This window comes from Nuphar pumila, chromosome 2, assembly GCF_984573655.1.
Source record: "Nuphar pumila chromosome 2, dmNupPumi1.hap1.1, whole genome shotgun sequence".
Taxonomy (NCBI): domain Eukaryota; kingdom Viridiplantae; phylum Streptophyta; class Magnoliopsida; order Nymphaeales; family Nymphaeaceae; genus Nuphar; species Nuphar pumila.
In genome coordinates this window covers 98,372,537-98,395,664 of record NC_143250.1, presented here as the reverse complement: position 1 = coordinate 98,395,664, position 23,128 = coordinate 98,372,537, and the positions used below count along the sequence as shown (strand labels likewise).

The following is a 23,128-nucleotide window of genomic DNA, read 5'->3' as shown; positions in this document are numbered from 1 at the left end:
CCTAAATAGGCCTTGGCCATTGTGTCCCTTTTATGGCAAAAACATTTGTCAGTCTTATCAGATGTCAGAGATATGTTGTCTAGTGATATTTTTGGTCTCAAATTGTTGAGGTGTTGATCTTATCACTGAAAATAGCAGTTTGGCCCCTTTGGCACCCATCAGGCTTTCATCTTCTGGCATAGCAACAACCGACCAGTTCAGTTTTGTATTAAAATTTGTCTTTTTTGATGTTTGTTTTTTCTTTGCGATTCATAATGGAGTGGAAAAAATCTGGTGAATTGCTTAATTGGAGTTAGATAAATCCACCAAACAATTTTGAGTCTCTCTCTCTCTCTATGGCATATAGTGACATGGAAAATAGGATGAAATGCTTCTACCTCTTCATTTTCTTTTCCTTTTTATTCTCCTCTTCGTTGTCTTCTTTAACTTTCTTTGATAAACTTTTGTTTTAAACTTTGAAAACTATTCCTAGTCATCATCAGATCTAAATCGTATTTGTGTGTACTTGATCAGAATAATTCATAGAGGAGTCAAGGGACTCGTATTTGTGTGTACTTGAGTAGTCATTGTTTTCTTGAGATGGTATCCTTCAAAGTCAAAACTAACAATACTATTGGTTGCATCACTTCTTCCATTTGTTTGTGTTTTGGTGTTATAGTGATCTGCTTATTGTTGTTGGTAGTGCTGCATTGTGGATCAATTTGCAGACTGCAGATTCGGCAAGCTTAATTTGGGAGGCTGGAGTGGGCTTGGACCCCTTTGTTGATTAGACAACTCAAGTATGTATTGAGATAAGATGCCACTGTACATGTTGGAAACCTAATGACCACACCATTTAAACGGATGGATATGAATACGTTTGTTAGGTTTTTCTTCTTTTCAACAATAGACAAGAGTGCCATGTTATTGCAGAACTAGCATCCAATCATTAGAAATTAAAAAGAAAAATTAAAGAGTGCAATGGAATTGCCTTCCTAATGATTGGAAATCTGTTCTACAATACATAACTTGCATCCATATCTTACCTTTTTTTCTTGTATAGCAGAATATTTTAATATGACATGGCTAACTACTTTCCATAAGATTTTTGAGGGTTTGTATGCATCAGTCTATACGGGGCAAACACATGAATACATGTGTTTTCTTCCACCACCCGCCTAAAGACTAAATGTTGTTGATGACAATCTTGTGTTGTTATAAACCAATTTGAAAATCATATTCGGGGCAAAAACCAATTTGATAGCCATATTTGGGTCAAAAATCTATATTCGGGGCAAAATCCAATTGGATATCCATATTTGAGGCAAAAATCCAATTTAAGATCCATATTCGAGGCAAAAATTCAATTCGAGATCCATATTCGGGGCAAAAATCCAATTTGAGATCTTTATTTGGAGCAAAAATCGATATTCGAGGCAAAAAATTCAAGATCCATATTTGGAGAAAAAAACCATATTTGGGAAAAAAATCCAATTTAAAATCCATATTCAGGGCAAAAAATCATGATTTTAGATATAACTTTGTAATTGGATCCATATTCGGGCAAAAAATCATAATAAACTTGTTAAAACATGCAAAATGGTGGACAAATCTGGTCATACGATCCAAAATAAAGTAATTTGACCTATTATTCATGACTGTCCAAGTTGTTCGCACATCGTCATAAAACAGCGGATATTTGGAACATAGCTTTTGAGTAAGGTCCAAGCAAATGTTGGACTTGGAACAAATGTTACGGAATAAACATAACCAATGTTCTGTTTCGTTCTTTTTGTTCATTTCGTCCAACCTTAGACAAGCTATCAAACATACCCTTAGGGCTTGTTTGATGGCTTGTCCAGGATTGGACAGAATGAACGAACAAAATAGACAGAGCATACATTGAGTTTATTTTGTAACAATTATACCAAGTCCAACGTTTGTTTTGACCGTACACTAAAGTTATGTTCCAAATGTCTGTTGTTTGATTACGATGTGTGAACAACTTGGACAGACATGGATAATGGGTTGGATTACTTCATGTTGGATCATACTACTCAATTCGCTCACCATTATCCATGTTTTAACAAGTTTATTATGGATTTTAACCCTAGATATGGATCTTGAATTGGATCCAAATACGAAAAAAATTAAATTTATGTAAAACAAATATGCAAACCATATTTTTTGATATATAAATGTTATATTTTTTCTCGAATTGGATCCAATTATGAATATATGTCAAAATTCATGGATTTTTGCCCCGAGTTTGGATCTCAAATTGGATCAAAATACCAAAACAGTATAAAACTTATGTAAAACAAATATGCAACCATTTTTTTGATATCCTAATGTTATAATTGGTATCATATTGAATCCAATTATGAATGTATGTTTAAAATCATGGATTTTTTATCTGAACATGAAAGTCGAATTAGATCTAAATGCCAAAGCAATATAAAACTTATGTAAAACAAATACACAACCATTCAAAAATTAACTTGTTCATACATATATTCATTTCATTCATTCAAAAATAAATGTGCTCATAAATAAATTCATTATATTCATTCAAAAATTAACATGTTCATACATACCTTCATTTTATTCATTCAAAAAACAATCTGCTCATAAATAAATTTATTTCATTCATTCAAAAATCAATCTGCTCATACATACATTTATTTTATTCATTAAAAAATCAATCTTCTCATAAATAAATTCATTTCATTCATTCAAAAATCAACTTGCTCATACATATATTCATTTCATTCAAAAAATAATATGCTCATAAATACATTCATTCCATTCATTAAAAAATCAACATGCACTTAAATACATTCATTTCATTCATTCAAAAATCAACCTACTCATACATACATTTATTTCATTCATTCAAAAATCAACTTGCTCATAAATGCATGCATTCTATTCATTAAAAAATCAACCTGCTCATAAATATATTCATTCAAAAATCAACATGTTCATATATACATTCATTTTATTCATTCAAAAATCAACCTACTCATACATACATTCATTCAAATATCATCATGCAAGAGAATGTCATTCATTCATTCGTGTCATTCAATCCAAAATAAAGTTGTAAATACATGTACTCTTGCAAAAGAGTATCATAGTATACGTAAATCCAAAAATGTTATCAATGAAGAAATATAACAACAATATGTGAAAGAGTATAATAGTATGTCAACTACTTACCCAAGCCTCAAAAAGTGTACATCACTCCAGTATGAAAATACATCAAGATACTAGAACCTTGGTTCACCTGTCGTTGTTGCACCTCCTATTGCACCCACGTTGATATCACTATCATTATCAATTGCGAATTGTTCGACATCTAGGTTATTTTTTAATATAAAATTATGTATTATGCATGTCGCATGAACAATTTTAACCTGAGTAGGAAGTGAATATTTTATTTGGCACTTTAAAATTGGAAACCACGCTTTTAGCAAACCAAAAACGCGTTTTACTATTATTCGTAATGAGGAGTGTCTATGGTTGTATAACTCTTCTGGTTTGTCAATTGGTTTTGCACCAAGTGCATTAAATTCTGACAAGTGATAATGATAGCCTTTGTGTGGAGTCAAAAACCTAACAATATTTGGGTATTCAAAATCTGCAAGATCATATTTGCCTACATACACACATTTGATTTATCATGTATTAAAAAATTCTTAATCATTATAATTTATGCACATAATATGTATTTACTTACCTCTAGGTATTATTAGAGGTTGGTCAGAATAATCAAGTGCATTGTACAACACTTTCACATTGGTTGCATCTATTTCCTACTCAACAAGCACATAGTGAAATCGCATGTCAAACTCTACCATAAAAAGGATATTTTGGGACAACCACTGTTTTCTATTTCAAAACCTTATTTGTTCTCCCCTTGATACATTTATAGGAATATGTATTTCATCTATAGCCCCCAAGCAATATAAAGACAAGTTACTACACACACACACACACACACACACACACACACACACACACATATATATATATATGATCTAATTACAAGTGTAGAATCTCGGTTACCTTCAAATATGGGTAAAATCACAGTTCTCTCATAATTTTTGTTGGGGTATCATCACTGTATCGGCCTATGAATCAGTGTTCAATGTTAAGTAATGTTTTTAATGCCAAATTAAAATACTTGCTAAATGTTTGTCTTGAGTGTTGAAAAACATACCACACTACTCTATTTCGCTCATTGTGACTAAGTGTTAATAAAAAAATTGCAACTTGTTCTTCAAGACCTACATCATAGGCATCTTGCAATAATTCACTTTTGCGAAGAGCCATGCATAATGCTATGAATGTTTTTTTTTCATGTGTAAAAGGTCAAAACAATTTTGCCGGTGACCCAACATACAATCGTACACTAAATCGTTACCTTTGTGCTTAGAATCATGAACTATTACCTTATGTGGTCTTCTCAAGTCACATAGTAATCAACACGACCATAGTGAGTAAGTAAACAAGTTCTTGCTAATGAGTCATTATACTTTTGCAAATACAAATATAAAATGCCTTTTTAACATGAATAATATGCACAAAATCTAAGAAGTATATATAAGTAACATGTAACATTGCGATAACATGAATGCAAACACAATCACTATAAAGTAAATATTGTTGCATACACATATATAATCATGCAATAAAATTGTATATTGAACATTTAAAATTGTTACAACATGCAAAATTTCAATTAAGATTCATTTAATGTGCACGAAAACAATATTGAACATTTAACACAATGATGACATCAAACAATCAACATAAGTGATGATTTATGCAAATGCATACCTAAACATTGAGAGACAATTTATAGTTCAACCAATCGACCCGACAAGCTGGATCCATGCTTCAAAACACAGTTGTATTCCTAGCGGCTATCAGTAAGTCTAATCCCCTCATGCACGTGTTCGTAGTAATCTGACCATTATTCAACTTTCTTTTTAATATAACATTACATTGTGTTGCCAATTTGCAAGGAGATTCATCATTGATGGTCTTCACATATGTAAAAATATTGTCTAGCATATCCACGATATGATTATCACTGTGAATTTTGCATTTTTCTTGAATTGAAAGCATGCTAGAAGATGAAGGCATGCTAGTTAGTTGGCTACTCATGGGTGTCTCATCACTTTGTGCATGTGATGATGAGTTCAGTTCCTCTATGCCATGTTCGACGAGAGGAGGTGGTGGTGGTACTTCTGATTGGATGGACCTATAATTGCTTGTAGCAGTTGATTCTCCATAAATCTCTACAGCATGCTCATAATATCTTCATTTTTTTGGTTTTTGATGATTCTTTTATGTTGGGTTTTTTCTCAACATTTAATCCATATTTTAGTATCTGCCATAGGCATCTTCAATTGTAATCCCCATCCAAACCCCGAAGTGTTTAATATTTGGTTCATTATTGTTAAGTTAGGTCTGGCACGCTTCAACTTTTTTTTTCCAAGGTGAATTCGACTCCAAACTTTTCTTTTATTTGACTCTCCACCACCCTCATAACCTTGTGTATCAATCCCCTTGAAAATTTCATTCCAGCTCCAACATGTAGTCAAATAAAAAGTCTACCTGGGATGTACTCCATTGCATTTTTTCAGTCTGGTCAGGCTAGACTTCTTATACTTCACTCATTACAGCATCTGTCATTTTGGATTCACAATTTAAGATGGGGAAATAATGTGATAATAGCATCATTGATCACTACATGTTTATGCATGTACTCAAAAGGCAAAAAATAGCAACTTAGATTTCCAAACTAATATACATGCAAAGATATGCCCTTGTGGCTGCTGAACGGATATGGCTCAACTTTTGTGGAGATAATCTGCTATGTTCAAGGGCCCAGGTATAAAACATAAAAGTGTAACCTATTTTGTGTTCCCAATATTGACTAGAAAATAACATAATAGCTTTAACAATGAACAGTAAGTGCCCAGGCGTAAGTCTCAAATGTTTGTTTGTCTTGTTCCCAATATTCACCCAGAAACAACTTAAAAACTACAATACTGGATATCCTATAAATTATTCAAGAAGCGAAATGATTAACTAACTCATAAACCAATATTGTGTCCTAGGATAATGTCCTTAGGCTGTTAGCCAAAAAACATGGATGTGAAATGAAAGTTTACACAGAAGATCAGTGGAAACATCATATGCCAATTAGAACAACTAATGAGAATTGTGATGCACATTCAGCAACTACAATAGTATGCTAAGAAAAATAAATCTACAATTCAGAATAAGGTGCTTACAATATAAGTCCTTGAAGCACATCTTTTATTAAAAAACATTACACACTTTATATTGTTTTGCTAATAAAGATTTCCATACCAACAATTTAGTGGTCCAATTATGGAAACATGGTGGAACCCAGGAGAAGAAGCCAAAGAAGGAATGAAGACATATCATATAGTTATTCACTCCAAGACTCATGGCATCATTGACAGGCCAAGATGGCTTCCTTTGAAACTATCGTTGAAATCACCCCACATCAGTGTAGTTGATCATGTTGATGATAGTGATTATTAGAATTAACTTGTCATCATATAGCAGTTGCAAGAAAAATCCTTAGAAGCTTATTCTTTTGTAGCCAACATTTCACAAAATTTACAAAAATATGGATTAAAATACAAAACCCCTAACATCTAAGTATATCCAAAACAGAAAAAACATATTTCACATATATTCACTCACATAATTTGCAAAAATAGGAATTAAATTACAAAACCCCAAATATCTAAGCATATCTAAAACAGAAAAACAAATTTCACATGCATGAATTCACTAAAAAATGCAAAAACAATGTTTAATATACAAAATTCCTAATATCTTAACATATTTGAAACAAAGATAACTGATTTAGCATGCATTCACTCAAAAAAATGCAAAAACATGGTTTAAGCTACAAAATCTTTAAAATCTAAGCATACCTAAAATGTAGCTATTGGATTTATCATGCATTCACTCAATAGATTGCAAAAATAGCATTTAAAATTCTAAAATCCCTAAGCATACTAAAAAAATTTGGATTGAACAAACCCTAACCCTGAAATCATATTAGGGTTAATTATATCCATGAGGGAGAGAGAAAGGAAGGAAGAGCACCCTAATCCTACAGCAACAGAGAGAGATATGCATGCAAAGAATAACTCGTAACAATCATCAGAGGGACATCGCTCGCCAAAGAGAACATGCCAAAGCACAAAGAGAGTGAGGGGAGAAAAGCAGTCAGGGGTTGAGAGAGGCAGCGAGCGTAGGTGAAAGGAGTTCTGACATCGGGGGAGAGAAGCAGTGTGAGAGACTGTCATGGGAGAGGCAGCGAGAGAGAGAGTGCGTCGGGGTTGAGAGAGAGGCAGGAAGAGAGAGTGTTGGGGGTCCTTCATGTTTTTTTTAATTGGTTCCCCTCATCCCTGTTCTTTTCGTAACGGGGGTGGAACTATAATGCCCCAAAAATTCGGAGACTTAAAACTTTCACAAATTTAAAAAAAAAAATACAGCAGAAGTTATTTTTAAAATAGAAAACCTGCTCTGATCTTCGGGCCCATCACAAGTTGAAAACCAAACCATAATAATCATTTCAAAAATATTCCATTCTATTGAATGAATATCAGAGTTTATATAAGATAAAAACACAAAATCTCATAGAGTTCAAATCAACCTAATTTATAACAAAATTTTAGTTGAGTCCTCGTGTATTGTAGCATCTGTCCACTCATTTTCGCGAACCTAAATTTTTTTAAATAAAAATAAGCGAGACAAATTAATGTCAAAATATATACTAGAAGACATTTATTGGGTCTCTAGCATGTAAAGAATCACGTACACAAAAATGTGTCACACTTCTCATATGTGACATTACATAAAACACATCTCTTTTATGTGTTTTTCTGAAATCAATACATATTTTTATTTTATTTCACATGGAAATCTCTTTAACTGAAATGAATCTAAATACTTACAATTAATTGAATGATCATAAGGAATTGCTTGTATCTCATAATCCTTTATGATTTATGTATATCAAAATAATTTAATCTAAATAATCAATAAAAAATTATTTATACAATCAATTTAAGCAATTAATTAAATAGATAATTATATATGCCTATCCTATATGTATGAATCATATTATTATCTTTCAAATTAAATTACTTAAATGTCATGCTAGCAAACATTTCATAGAATTAAGTGACTATCCTTATTTAATACCCGAGGCACCACTATCTCGGTACACTATGAGTGTTCGTACCTCCAGGGTGTTCATTCACATATTTTATTTTACATTTTTTTATTGGCTAGTAAAGACGTCAGCACCAGAGTCAAAAAACCTTCATCAAGGATTCTTACGATTGGCTATGGTCGCAGTGCAACTGCTAAACACATGTACATTGTTGGACTAGCAACTTCTTTTAGCGAAGCTCAAAAATCTCCCTAATTTACTATGGTTGAGGAAAATGATCTATTGTCCTTAAGATTTCTTAAATCTTGAATTTTCATCCTCACAGGGATCGTGATCTTGGATTTTTATCCTCATAAGTAAATTTTTTCAGACTACCTAGTATTGGAAATTACCCCTCATAAAGACTACTGAAAATTTTACGAGATTGGTGTTGATGTCGGTTCACATTTGACTGACTCGCTTGTCTACCATTTCTTAATGTGACAAGCTATAAATCATTAGTATAATTTTTTTTTTAATCTTTTTTAGATCATATTCTCGATGCATGTCATTTTTTAAAATAAATAAAACATGCTAAAAATTTCACAATAGTTGCACTTTTGGGTCAATACCCATAAAACTTTTCATGCTATTAAAAATGTATCAATATGCAAATACAATATTAACTACAATTGCAATTAAACACAAACAATATGAATTATCAATATGAAGCATATATTCAATCATGAATGGATCTTTGGACAATTTCAGAGTCCTAGGTTAACACTCATAGATCAACCACAATCTTACATACAGATGCTAACCATAGCATATATATTATATACAAGTCTCATAAAATTATTTAATTAACTTAGGGTTTTGAACCCATAATCTCTGAAAATAAGAGTGCTGGATATTTTCAATTATGTTAGAAAAAATAGTATTAAAACCTCAGGTCCTACGATTTTATTTTGCATCCTTCATAGTATATCAGATTAAATTCTAAAAATTAAACAATAACTCAAATAAATTCATATGAATCATTCTGAGATTTCTTTTCCCCATTTTAGGATTTTCTAAAATATTAGGAAGTACCTGTCCTATTTCAGATTATAGTTTCAAAAAATAATTTAAAATTTTATACAACACCTGCTCTATTTTTTAGCAATAATGTCTATGAATTTACTAAAATTTGAACATTAACTAGCATATTTAATTTAAAAAATCCATAAATTATTTCAAAAATTTTAACAAAACCTTCCTTATTTTAGTATGAAAAATCCAAAAGTTATTTTAAAAATTTTAACAGAACCTCTCCTATATAGGAGTATAATTGAAAGAAAATTTTGATATAATTACAGCACTTTGGTTTATAAAAGAAATCTTAAGGGTTCAGGAGAGAGTTAGAAGATTTTATAAATTCATATGAAGGTCCAAATGAGTTCTATGGGTACATACCTTGTTTTGAAATTTTGAGCATTGCTTCTACAATACATTCTTAAATTCGCCATTGAATGTAAGGATTTTGGCAACGCTTCCATAGTAGGATCACAAATCTGTCTTGAGAAAGATAGGACTTCAATTATTGAACCGTAAAAGACCAAAATTTTGGTGGACATCAGGTATCCTAGCTAGGCAGACAGGGAACTGAGATCAAATAGAAGGAGAAAATAGGAAAGGAACAGGGATAAGGTATTAAAATAAGAGAGAGAAGAGAGACAAGCTCTGAAGGAAGAGAAGTGTTCTTGAGAGATAAACCACCCCAGAAGGGTATTTATAGGCCCATAGGGTGTCGCCCCCCATGGGTGTTACTTCCAGAAAAGGAGGTTTAAGGAAGGTTGTCATCCATTGGTCAGATTCTGATAATTTTTATACAAATTTCAAAAGTAAACCTTATATTTTTTAGTATTTCATATTAAATACCTAAAATTTTACAAGTATACCCCTAAAATATGAATCTGAATAAATATTCATTTGGATAATATTCAGATCCGTTAAAAGATTCATTTTATTTTCAGATATTGGTTTGGATTAGTATCCAGATCCAGATTTGAATATTATTTGGATCGAGCTTATAGACTTCAGATCATGTCCAAATTCGGTTCAAGATCCATAAGTTTCATATAATTAATTTATTTAACATTTAAAATTTGCAGTTATTACAAGAACATAGAAAATGTGTTCTTAAGATGCGATGGACGTGTGTTTTGCACATCCGCCGCACCCCACGTTTGTTTCGACATGCATGAATTGTGATTGCGCCATCCCAATTCACGCCTATCACAGGGCATCAAGCTTGTTTGATCACATGTTTCATGCATTGCATAGAACATCGCAGTGAACACAATGGATGCACGAAATGCATCGATCATGTCCTTAATTCTCAATAATTTTTGTTTCACCCCCTATTACTGTTAGAACGGGGATATGGGGAACACTATCTAAAAAAAAGGTCGAGGAGAGGGGTCCCGTGACTCTCTCTCTCTCTCAACCACTCAGCGAGGGGTGAGGCAGCGCCGGGGGTCATTGGCGCTTATGGTGAGGCCAATGGTGAGACTTCTTCCCCTTCTTCTTCATTTTCCCCCCTTCTTCTTTGTTCTCCCCCCTTTTCTTATTTTCTCTCTTCTTCGTTCTTTGTTCGTCTCTTTGTCTCTCCCTCTTTGTTTTTCATTATTTTTCTTTGTTTTTTGTTTTTTGTTTTTTTTTTTGTTTTTTGTTTTTTGTTTTTTGTTTTTTGTTTTTTGTTCTTCATTCTTCGTCTTAGGGCATTTTTAGGTGTTTTTTTATTAATTAGGGTTCTTTTATTTTCATTGATTAGAGGTTTTTTTTATTGATTTGGGTTTTTAAATTTTGATTTTCATTGATTAGGGATTTGAATCAAAATTCTTATTTATTAGAGTTTTTTATTTGATTTTCTTTTATTACAGCTTTGAATCAATTTTTTTAAATTAGGGCCTTTTATAGTTAATTTGATTAGGGTTTTCTTTGAGTTGATTAGAATTTTTTTTCTATGATTTAGGCTTTGAATCAAATTTTTTAATTCAGGCTTTTTATAGTTAATTTGATTAGGGTCTTTCTTGTATTTGATTAGGATTGTTTTTTTATTTTCTTTGATTAGGATTTTTTATTTAATTTTATAGTTTAGGATTTTTGGTTTATTTATTATTTATTTTCTTGCATTTTAATGTTTTATGATTTAATAGGGTTTGATAATTTGATTGTTATAGTTAATTTGATTTTAGGGTTTGATATTTTTTTAATAAACTTTCATAGTTAGATATAATATGACATTGCTTAAATCATTTATATATAAAAAATATCAATTCTTATTTTTCTCAAATTACTCAAATTTTAAACATTTTTTAGTTTTGAGGTCCAATCCGAGATTCATATCCAGGGCTAAAATGAATAATAAACATGTTAAAATACTCGTATGGTTGGGTGGATTGAGTCATATGATCCAAAACAAAGTTATCTGACCCATTATCCGTGTGTGTTCATGTTGTCTGCACACAACGTAAAATAAACGTTGGCCTTAGTACAGTTGTTATAAAACATACAAAACATGAGTTCTATATGTTATGTTTGTTTGTTCTATCTAATCTTGGATGAGTCATCAAACAAGCCTTAAAAATGGCTCTGTTTCAATCACTATGCCTCTTAATAAAGGTTTACTTCGGTTAGATTCAAAAAAAGAAACTGAAAGCATGTTTTAAGGAAAAACCAAAGCATCTACCGCAAACATTGATTGATGTAAACTTTGAAGTGACTATGTTATTGTAGTTATTCATGAATTTTGTTTTATAGTTAATTCATGATTACATGATCTTTCAAAAACTCGCAACAATGCTCAAGATCATTAAACATTTTACCGCAAGCAATTTCTCCATTGTTTGAGTTTGTTGTTAGTCATTGGAACTGTTTACAATCATTAAGTTTTTCGTTGTGCAACTCGTCATGTCTTCGCTTTAATTATTTTTAATTTCTCTTCATTGAATAAGAAACCATTGAACGAGAACCAAGAGTTTGACTTCCCAAATATCATTTTTGCATCGTTCTCAACTGTCATTATTTGTTCCATATCATCACTGTCTTAGTCCTCTCCTATCATTTCTTATTTTGCTCAACCGATATGGTATAATCATTATCATCATCTGATTCTCCATTGTGGTCATCATCATTACTATCCCAACTTGACTGATTGATTACACAAACTAAATCAAAATTTGTCATATATATCACTCTGTTTGCTTTCATGTATGTAACATTCCTATATTTTCAACTTTCAAGATTGACAATGAAAATAACACATTCAGCATAAACATAAATTAGAAAGTCCAACAACCTTTACCTAGATTTATCATCTGCATTGGAAGGTTGGGTGTCATTCAACTTACTGCGATTAAGACCCCCAGCACTGGTTTACCCACATGGTTTCACATCCTCTGCAGTGATCTTCTCATCGTTAATTGTTTAGGACAATGAGATGTTTTCTAAAGGACTGAGCTCAATACATAAATGTGTCTGAGATAGATGTACATTATCTACAAGATTCTCATCAACTGCTTCTTGTACATCACTTTTGACTGCTTCTTATACATCACTTTCGACTGCTTCTTGTGGAACTTTGTAACCAACTTCTTGTTTAACTTTGCAAACAATGGTTTCTCAATTACTTTTACTATCACTTATAGCTTTACTAGAAACTAAATAAACATCACCACTATATAACATTGATTGTATATCATAATCATCCAAAACATGTATCAATATATGTCAGTCATCTAAGTTTGTAAAACACTTATATCATAGGATCATTGAATCCTTCACATATCCAATTTTACCATACATCAATACTACAAATTCTTTATAGTTGCTATTTTTAGAGACCAATATAGATCTTCAAATAGGTTGATTAGTGCTATAGTAGTATTCATACCTTTTTAGAAGCCATCATAATTTCCTACAACTACCAGAAAATGTATCATTCAATTAACAACCACCACTCAAAAAAACAACAATCCACAATAACCCCTATTCAATGTGTGTGTGTGCGTGCAAAAAAACCTTAAACATAGTAAACCTTAAACACAAAATTTGGCATCAAATATTAAATAAAATATAAGGTTATATTAATAAAACATGTACAACAACAACCAAACAAAAATACTATAAGGCTATTAACTGTTAATATCTACAAAAAAAAGAAAAAAGTTAAAAAATATAAGGTTAAAAAGTTCAAAAAGTTCACCAGAATAGAGTGAAAAAACTAACCGAAGAAGTCGATGAGTGTCAAAATTGAGCGAAAAAACTTTCGCAGGAATCACCGCAAAGATACAGAAAAAAGAATTAGGGTTCTAGAGAAAAAAATGTTTCGCTCTTTCCGCATACAAACAAAAAAATGAATACAAACACATATATACATGTAAATTTGCACGCTAAAACAAAATCTTGCATTGCTTAAAATTGATAGTTTGTAAAAGTCCATAAATATCACAAACTTTTTATGAATTCTGCATCAAAAGTATACTTTCACAACAACCAATGTGAAATTCTTGATGAAATTTGCTCTTTAATTGCCTACATATACACGTAAATTCGCACGCTAAAACAGAATTTTGCATTACTATAAGTCAACATGTGAAAGTTCATGAATTCTATGAACTTTTTATGAATTTTCATTTGAAGACGGACTTTCGCAACCACCAACACAAACTCTTGACAAAATTCACAAGTAATTATAATGATTTTGGCAGTTGAGTCACGATATTTGTACTATTTATGTAAAATTCATGATTTCTACGAAATCGTGTGAATTTTATTTAGTGAGATTTAGCGAGACAAGAGTGTGTAGCGATGTAACACATAAAAATCGACAAGTGCTAAAGGAAAAAATGTTCTAAAAAAGTCAAGAATCTGCAAAATTGAACAGGTAAATTTTCAAATTTGTGGGGCATTTGAAAAAACACATCAAATTTATCCTACAATCATTTTCTGTACATTTTATGGGTATCTAACCGTTTCACACAGCTAAACAAAGGTTAAGATCAGCAGGGAATTCTAAAAAAAAATCCTCGAAAAAAAACTAAACACCCTTTTAAAACTTGTAATTCTAGTGATTGGATGGTGGAAGCTTTAATGCAAGACCCTATGACAGTTGTCTAATTTCAAAGCCTTTTCTTTTCTAAGCTTCGCGTGTGTGCGTGTGTGTGCCCAAAAGCCTAACGTTCATGACCTTTTCCTTTTTTTTTCTTTGGATTGGTAAATTTTTAGGGGAATGATCAACCAGGCATGAGTTCTACGAGTTCTGTCCCACAAAGTAGCTGATTGACCATGCGGTAGCAAGGATTTAACCCCGTTCTTTTCAAGTTAATTTCCTTGGTCATGAGCTGTTGCAGTAGTTGAATGAACGCTGCTTTCTATATGTATTCATTGATATATTAAAAGTACAAATGGATTGTGAGTAGAAATACACAAGAAACACAAAAATGAGTGCCACCATCTTTTCGCCGATCGATCGCCTTCCCATCATTCTATATGGTACATTTTTTTACCGCTGAAACGTTTCATGACTCCTGCCCAACATCTTCCTGAACTACAATGATTTTCGCAGCTGATCAAAAGTTCATACTCTGAAACCTCCCACCTACAAAATCATTAAATTGCAATAGCACTCACCGAACAGAATTCAATTATCTAAAATGTTTGTTCTAGTGGCTGAGAGAGAGAGAGAGAGAGAGAGGCTGCCTTGCAAAAACTTCTGGAAAGGAAAAAGAAACATCCAAGCGCACGTATAAATTATAGCATAAATCAGGATGAAGCCCCCTTCGGAGACAATCCAAAAAGTCACATTATCCTTATGAGAATAATTATAATCCTCTTTGGGGTTCAGAGATTCTCATACTTGAATCAAAATGTGCATAGTTCTGAAAAATCAACAAGAGGGTATGTTCTAGTTTCATTGGAGCATTTTGCAACAATTCATTATATGTACGTAAAAAGAACAGTAGAAGAATAAACCCATGTTAATGAAGTAATTGCTTTTGCAATAACAAATATAACATGCACTGACATCCAAATATTTTTCTATTATGTTACATTTCTGTATTATCCGTAAGTTGGATATCAACTTTACCTTCTTCCAGTATCAAAATTTTTACGTATACATTTTGTTTAATTTGATTTGGTAGTTTCACAAAGGAGCATATATGCAAACTTATGAAAGAAAAGCATAACTTACTGTCAACATATCCACAACTTGACCCATAAGGGAGCCTGTTGACCACCGATGGAAATCATATAAGCAGATGGCATCCCATGCGGAAGCAATGCACACATCAAGCAGGATCTTGATTCGTCGTAGATGTCAAATGATACGGCAGTTTTCTAAACTTTTCAGCTTCTCGGGCTATCTGAATATCTGATGGCCAAAATATCTGCTGCAGGATTTTGAGAAGTAACCGCGGGAGCAGAGCCAAAATTGTTATAAGTACAATGGTTAGCCAGTAAGTTGGTGACTTCGCAAGATGATAAATTGTCCTGTAAAGATGATTAGAATTTCAGCCCAAGCAAATGTTTGTATGAATCTAGCTTTAAAATCATAGACCTGTATCAGAACTCGAGTTGGACTAACTCCCAACTGATTTCCGAGTAATAATTGAATATGTTGTAATACCAACCAGTAGTTAGCAAAGCTGGGAAATGAGTCCAGAATCACCAGGCAAACGTATGTGATAACTATGGAACCCCATGTGGCAACATGGGTAATCAATACCCATCGATGTATATCCATAGCCAAGTGAACATTCACAAGCACAACAACTGCAATCGTCCACAGGCTTCCAATACTCCAAATGTCAATTGGCCCATCCCTGTAAATGAAAAGTGGGATGTAGAAGAGAACCAAACTTTGCCAAAATGTGTCGATCATTGTGAGCCAGAAAAGACACGAATTGTAGTTCTCTTGTCTATGTCCAGCCCTGTAAAGTTTTGGATAATGGAGCAGTGTCTTGTGACTCAAATCTTTGTCAAAAATGCCAACAATGATCGTGGGCAGAGAGGTGTAGATGACGGAATAGAACACACTGCTCCAATCTGTCAATGCCGAAGTGGTGGAAAATGCTGTGTACAATATGTACCTAAGAATACAATAATGGAATATAAATTACTGCATTGAATATGCCAACTGAGAAATTTTAGAGTTACATGGACATAAGTTCAAGTTTTTTGCCAACAAAGCCTGCAGATAAATCCTTATATTGAATAGTGAGAAATCACAACAGAAAAGAAAGGACACTGGCTTGGACTCTCAACAAAATCAATGCAGAATTCACAAATTTTTGTGGATAAAGCTAAAGCATCAGCGATTTCATTTTTTTTATACAGAAAAAGTTTATGGGACCAGTCATGTCTGCTAGTGCTAAAGCATCAGCGATTTCATTTTTTTATACAGAAAAAGTTTGAGGCCAGAGTCATGTCTATACTGTTGCTTAATATTATTCTAAATATTTAGCTTGAAAGCAATATTATTCTTGATATGGTACTGATACTTTGTTGATCACAAAAACTTTTCACGATCCACATTGAACTAGTCATCAGTTATATAATTATATGAATCAATAAGTGCTGAGAAATTTAGTGTGAAACAGGCGAAATTAACTAGATAAATCCAAAGGGTCAAGTGATTTGACTCGATCCTTGATCATTTAAAACTCTGAGACAAACACTAGCAACCTGGACAGAGTTTAATTTGTTTTTTCATCTTGGACAATGTTAACCAGAGAATAAAATCATAGCTTGGTCCAACCAAATTACAGCCCATTGCAAACAGGCCTTGCAATGTGGAGGAAACCAGTGATATTCAGATAATTTTACCAAATTTGCGTTTGGCAGCACAAGTTTCAACACGTGCACACCCACCCACCAAGATATTCATTAGTTTTTTCCCTAGAAATTTGTAAGGGCAGGTGTACAACTCAAACAAAACAGAATATATATCCTTTCATAAAGTTATCAGAAAAAGGTTTACTTCCAGAGGAAATTTAGCCACATCTAATTTAAACTAAAAAAAATTGCAAAGAACTGACAGCATGGGAAAAAAAAAACATTTCAGCATATGTGTGTGCCTGCTTTAAATATTTGGTACTAATGAAGGTATGGAGCTATTGAGCCATAGAGTTTTGGTACATTGTGGGCCATTGGCTTTTGAAGACCTTGAAAAACCTGCTTACATATCACAGTGACATGATTCAAAACCAACTCCTACTAAAGAAACCATGTACATAAAAAAAATTAAACTTCACAGCCCAAAAAGTTATGCTTTAAAATCAGAAAAAACACAATTCAAAGTCTGCACAATAGCAAATAAACCATGCTGAACACATGTATGTAGCCAGTCAGATCGAGTCAATACAGCTTGCACCTGTGATTTCCAGCTCGCTAGTTCCATTCACTCATTAGTACCAAATATCCACCTCATATATATATATATATATATATATATATATATATGGGGGGGGGGGGGAATGTTCTAGTCAAGCCCCATTTTCAATATGTCCTCGCAAAAAACATGGTTCTAGGTGTTTTTCGTTGAATCTGAAAGTGTAGATGTGTTCACAATTGTATATTTACCAAGGCACATGTTTTGAATCAAATCAATTTACTAAAAAATTAGGATCATCAAATTTTAGCACAATATGAGCCATTGATTTTTCACCCCTCTAAAAAAACACGTGAATGAAAAATACCTAATCAAATGCATGTTAACTACCAAGTAAACTATGATAAACACATCAGCTTAGATCAAGCAAAAATCACCTGCAGCCACGTTTTTTTCTGGGACCTAACTTGGGGCCTATAGAAAATGGGACCTGATATATATATATATATATATATATATATATATATATATATATATATATATATATATATATATATATATATCACTGTCACCAATATCGGCGATATTTTGAAAATATAGCGAGAAATACTGATATTTTAAGGTAGCCGATATTAAAGGGAATATCTCGTAATATTTTCAAAATATCGCTAGAAGACAAAATATTGTGATATTATCGCGATAATATCATGATATTTTTGGAAAAAAAACTCCTTTTATTTTAAGTTTGCATTTCCTATTTTTTTGTTTTTTATATTTTAAAACCTTTAAAACATGTTTCTTTATATTTTTGGAAGAAAAATAATGCAAAACTTACTATTTTCTTAGCTTTTTTGTTATTATTTATATTTTTTTATTTGTTAAACTCTTGAGATTTTCCCAAGAATTTTCAACTTTTGAAAATCTCTCCAAGAAATATACTCGCCAAGAACCTTGAACGATATAGGTGACTATGATATATATATATATATATATATATATATATATATATATGGGAAAGTGCAGCAATAGACTCTTGGATCATATTTTTTCAACGTAAAAATATGATTTTATGGGGGTTGAAAATTTGGTACGTTGTAGGCCGTTGATTTTTCAACCCCTGAAAGCACTGATTTCTACTAACCCAAACATGTAGATCACATCTGAAGGGTCGGATGTGCAAAAAACATCAAAAAAATAAAAGTATTACAGTTTTTCGCTAGGGGGTTCCTTATCCACAAACATTAACCCTTTGTATTCTACCAAGCTTATCTATTAAAAAAGAAAACTGGCATAAGCATTTCCAAAAGTTTTACAGAAAGGAATTTTGAAATTTAAGAACCAATAAGTTTTCTTCTCAGGAAGAAACTGAAAATTTTTGCCAACCATAAGGTTAAATTCCACTTACCAGAAAAGCATTAAAACAAATACAGCATTTCTGTAGAAGTTGTATAGAACCAAATAGCCCATACGCTGATAATTCCAATGTCCATGGACAAGCAGTAATCTTTTTAAGAATCTGAACTGACCCATAGCAAAATCTGATGCCATGACTGCTTGGCGTCCTTCCTGACCGCATATCCCAACTCCAACATCAGCCATTTGGATCATTGATACATCATTTGCCCCTGCGATTGATAGCAGATGAATAGGCAATGCAAAGAAGGGCAAGTCTCTAGGCCTCAACAATAAAATAAAAGATTATTTTTCATACCAGAAGCAACAGAATTTCTTAAGGCATTATCAACTATGCCATTGCATGGAAAGTCAAACCTACATACTCACTAATGAAGTAAAGAAAACTAAAAAGCAAGACTAACCTCACTATCCATGGAAAATGAGCAAACTAGTGGATTGGGGTGGGGACAGCATCCTTGATTCCACCACCCTCTGCCATCCATCCACCCTACTTTTCCTTGATATTAACAGTTAGGAGTTATACCCTCCCTCAATGTAATAGGCCAACAAACGAATAAGTTGACATGGAAGAAGTTGCCAATCATTGTCCAATTGTATAATTGGTCCCTCCCTCCAAGGACAGCCAAATAGTTGGGGGCAGTGAGATAGTTACCTCCATTCGGTCACCAACTTTTTGCCAGAATCTTAGGGTTTTTTTAACTCAACGTGTATGAAAGTCCCCACTTTATGTCTCCATATCAGCAGCACCCTCATATATAGGTAACACGGGGACTTGTACCAGGCCCCTGAACTGGTGTCATATCCATACTAGGATTATGTACTAGATTTTGACCTTAACTCGATCCATTTTATCCTTATGATCCATTTAATGTGTAGTCTATGCCCAGCCTCAAAAGTCAAAAGTCCCTACTATTAACTATATTTCTTGATCATGAGTTAATTTATACATTTGACATACTTTAGACTTTTAGTTGATAATTGATAGTCAACTTCATATCTATAGCATAATTATATATTTTTGTGTGTTGTTGCACATACAGGGGTTGAACGTATAGGGGGGCTGGGGAGAGGGGGTGTGTGTCCATTCCCCTCCTGTACCCATCTTTTAGAAATTTCTCTTGCATTTGCACTCATACCTATGTCTCACATGCATGTGAAAAAGGTGAAAAAGGATCCGACCCGATCCATGTAAAGATTGTGTACAGTATACGTTATACTTCTTTTCTTTTTAATCGGGTCTGGATACACCAGACCCGGATCCATACCTGTGTAAAGTAAAGTTATAAATGAATTAATTTAGGTCACGATTTCATATAGAAATCGTGACAGCTGCAGACCCCTTCTTGCTTTCCTCTCTTCGTCTCTTCCTCTCTCTCTTTCTCAATGCAGGTACAGGTGGATTTCTAACATGGTATTAGAGCGAAGATCTGTCTAAGGGCAAGAAAAGGTTCCAGCAGGTGCGACAATCAGAGTTTTGAGGTTTTTCGTTCCTCCCCTTTTCTACTCTTCTTCATTTTCTTTCTTCTCTCGTTCTTCCATTCTTTTCTGAAATTTTCCCCACATCTCACGTGGGCTTGCATCTCTCTTGGATATGAGATTCACGTGAATCCTGTTCACGTGAACCCAAACTGTGAAAAACGAGTGGTTGTATTTCACGTGAATCGCTGAAATCGATTCACGTGAAACATCAGACCAATCGCGTGCCCCATTTCAGTTTTGTTTGATATTGCCTGCTTGACCCCCTTTATTGCTATCGTTTGTTCGATCTCCCTTTGTCCAATCCCCTCCACGCATCTATTTCTACATATTCAAATATACACCTGTTGTGTAGTTTTCTTCCTATTTCTCTTTTTGCTACTTGTTTGAAAATATAGTTAACGTAGGAAAGTTTTTTTTACATCAATATTAGTTTTTTGGAGTGCATAGAAAAGGTTCAGTCTCTCTATTCTCTGAATCTAACAGCCAAAGAAGAAGAAAAAAAAAAGGCTGAGCATTTCGTGAAAACTCTTGCACTTCGTGAACACTCTTGCTGAATTTCACTCTCTATGGATCCTTATTCCTCTCAATCAAATATTTCTTCAAGTTTTCTCAACCAACTCGTTTATGAAAAGTTGAATACCTCAAACTTCTTGATTTGGAAGAGACAAATCATTCCTTTTATAAGGAGCCAAGTGTAAAATTGTCTACGAAGAGACAATACGCATACAAGCATAAATACTTAAAAAAGAAGTGCACGAAGGCACTCTCACAACACTTGAACACAATACGCAAAAAGCGTATAAATAATAAACATGCAATAATGCATGTATTTCATAAAAGGAAGCAAGTGCTTGAGACTCTCAAGCTTATTTTACAACAAGGGGGAACACCCCTATTTATACAAGAAAGAAGAGGTGCAAGAGGGGGCTCCCCAAAGGAGTCGTTGGGGAGACCCCCAATGCACCTTTTTGAATATGCAAAAAGGAAAAAAAAAATAAAAAGGAAAAAAATACAGCATATTCCAAATGAAATATGCGCAAAATGTAAAAAGACTGAAATACCCTTTTCGGGTAAAAAGAGAAAAATATATAAATATATATACTTATATATAGAGATATGTATACATATAACATATGTATACGTATCTCTATGTATATAAGTATATATATTTATACTTACAATAATGTTTTTGAGTATACATTTTAACACCAAGGTCTCTTAGGTCACCTGGATGGAACCACCCCAGTCCCACCAGAATTTGTTCCGAAAGAAGAGAAAGATGATCAAGGGGCGAGTTCGATCGTGTATGTCAAAAATATAGAATTTCTCAATTGGGAAAGGAAAGATCAATCAGTTGTTGCATACATCACCTCAACTCTGTCTCAAGAGGTCATTGTTGCCAGTCCCGACAATTGTACAACACTATAACTCTGTGAACGACTGGTTCAGACATATTCGCAGGTTTCTCAAGCAAGGATGGTTTTTCTGAAAAGAGAATTTCAGTTGTTAAGAAAAGACTCCATGACCATCATGGAATATTTAAACAAAATAAAGATCATCACAGATCAACTTGCAGTTATAGGATGTGTCGTAAGTGACAATGACATGGTGCAACAAGCTCTGAGTGGATTGGAATCTGACTACAATATGATAGTCATTTCACTATTGTGCCTTCCTGTTCTTCCTACCTTTGATGAGCTACGAGCCAAATTGATCCAGTATGAAATGACTCTGAAAGGATTCTCTGAAGAAACGCACATTCACCCAAATTCTCAAGAAGTTTTTGCCACAAGCCTGATTCATGGCAGAGGACGGGGACGAGGAGGACAAGGGCGAAGTGGATACGGAGGGCGTGATTTGCTTCCCACTCCAAACATGTTAACCTATGCGCAGGGACCAAGATTCATCCCTACTTGCTTCCTTTATAACAAAAAGAGACATATCAAGGTGAACTGTTGGCATAATCCAGAGAATAAAGGAAAGGGTCCACAGACAGAAACCAAAAAAAGATTCACAAATACCAGAGACAGTGGAGAGATTAAAGATCTGCTGATATCTGCCTTCTCAGAGTTGAAATTGAAGCAGAGTGACAAAGGCACTTGGTTTGTCGACTCAGTAGCAGCGACTCATGTGACAGGCGATGCAGGTAAAATTTCTAACCCTATTTCTTATTTTGGAAAAAGTAAAATTGTCACTGGAGATGGATCCCACCATCCTGTTTCTCATGTTGGAAAAACTGTCATTCCCATATCATATTTCACTCTTACTCTTTCTGACGTTCTTCATGCTCCTGACATCAAGAAAAATATTGTCTGTGTTTCCAAACTTATTGATGATAATAATGCTTCAGTTGAATTCACCCTCTCCTCTGTGCAGGTCAAGGAGGTATGCACGAGGGAAACATTCGTTGAAGGAAAGAGACAAGGCAATATGGATGTCTTTGAAGAAGCTCCATGTCATGTTGTCCGCCCTGTTCATCTGAATTCGAAGCCTTCATTAGAGTCATGTTTATCCTCTTATGCTAATGTTTTTAGTATTTATGAATGTAATAAACCATTCTTATGGCATAGCCGATTAGGACATTGTGGGAATCATTTTATTGAAAAACTCGTCTCTAATAATCTCATTCCAAAAGAAAGTCTCAATGAGGATGATAG

The 23,128-nt window shown here is 33.4% G+C and overlaps 1 protein-coding gene across 2 annotated transcripts in view; it reads right to left on the bottom strand.

The window, feature by feature from the left end:
• Positions 1-14,599: 14,599 nt before the first annotated feature.
• The window catches only part of LOC149846343 (phospholipid-transporting ATPase 1-like), a 34,946-nt gene continuing 26,417 nt past the window's right edge, over positions 14,600-23,128 (bottom strand). Inside the window, exons 6-9 of one of the 2 annotated variants that reach the window (XR_016430275.1) lie at positions 18,982-19,201; positions 15,877-16,335; positions 15,438-15,736; positions 14,600-14,843 (exon numbers count right to left, since the gene is read on the bottom strand). Coding sequence is in view for 1 of the 2 variants with exons in the window: in XM_089996304.1 (XP_089852430.1) it covers positions 15,535-15,736; positions 15,877-16,335; positions 18,982-19,201 (881 nt within the window). In the remaining variant the exon portion in view is untranslated. Of the gene's footprint in view, positions 14,844-15,201; positions 15,737-15,876; positions 16,336-18,981; positions 19,202-23,128 lie in introns of those variants that run through there. The other variant, XM_089996304.1, reaches the window with a different exon arrangement.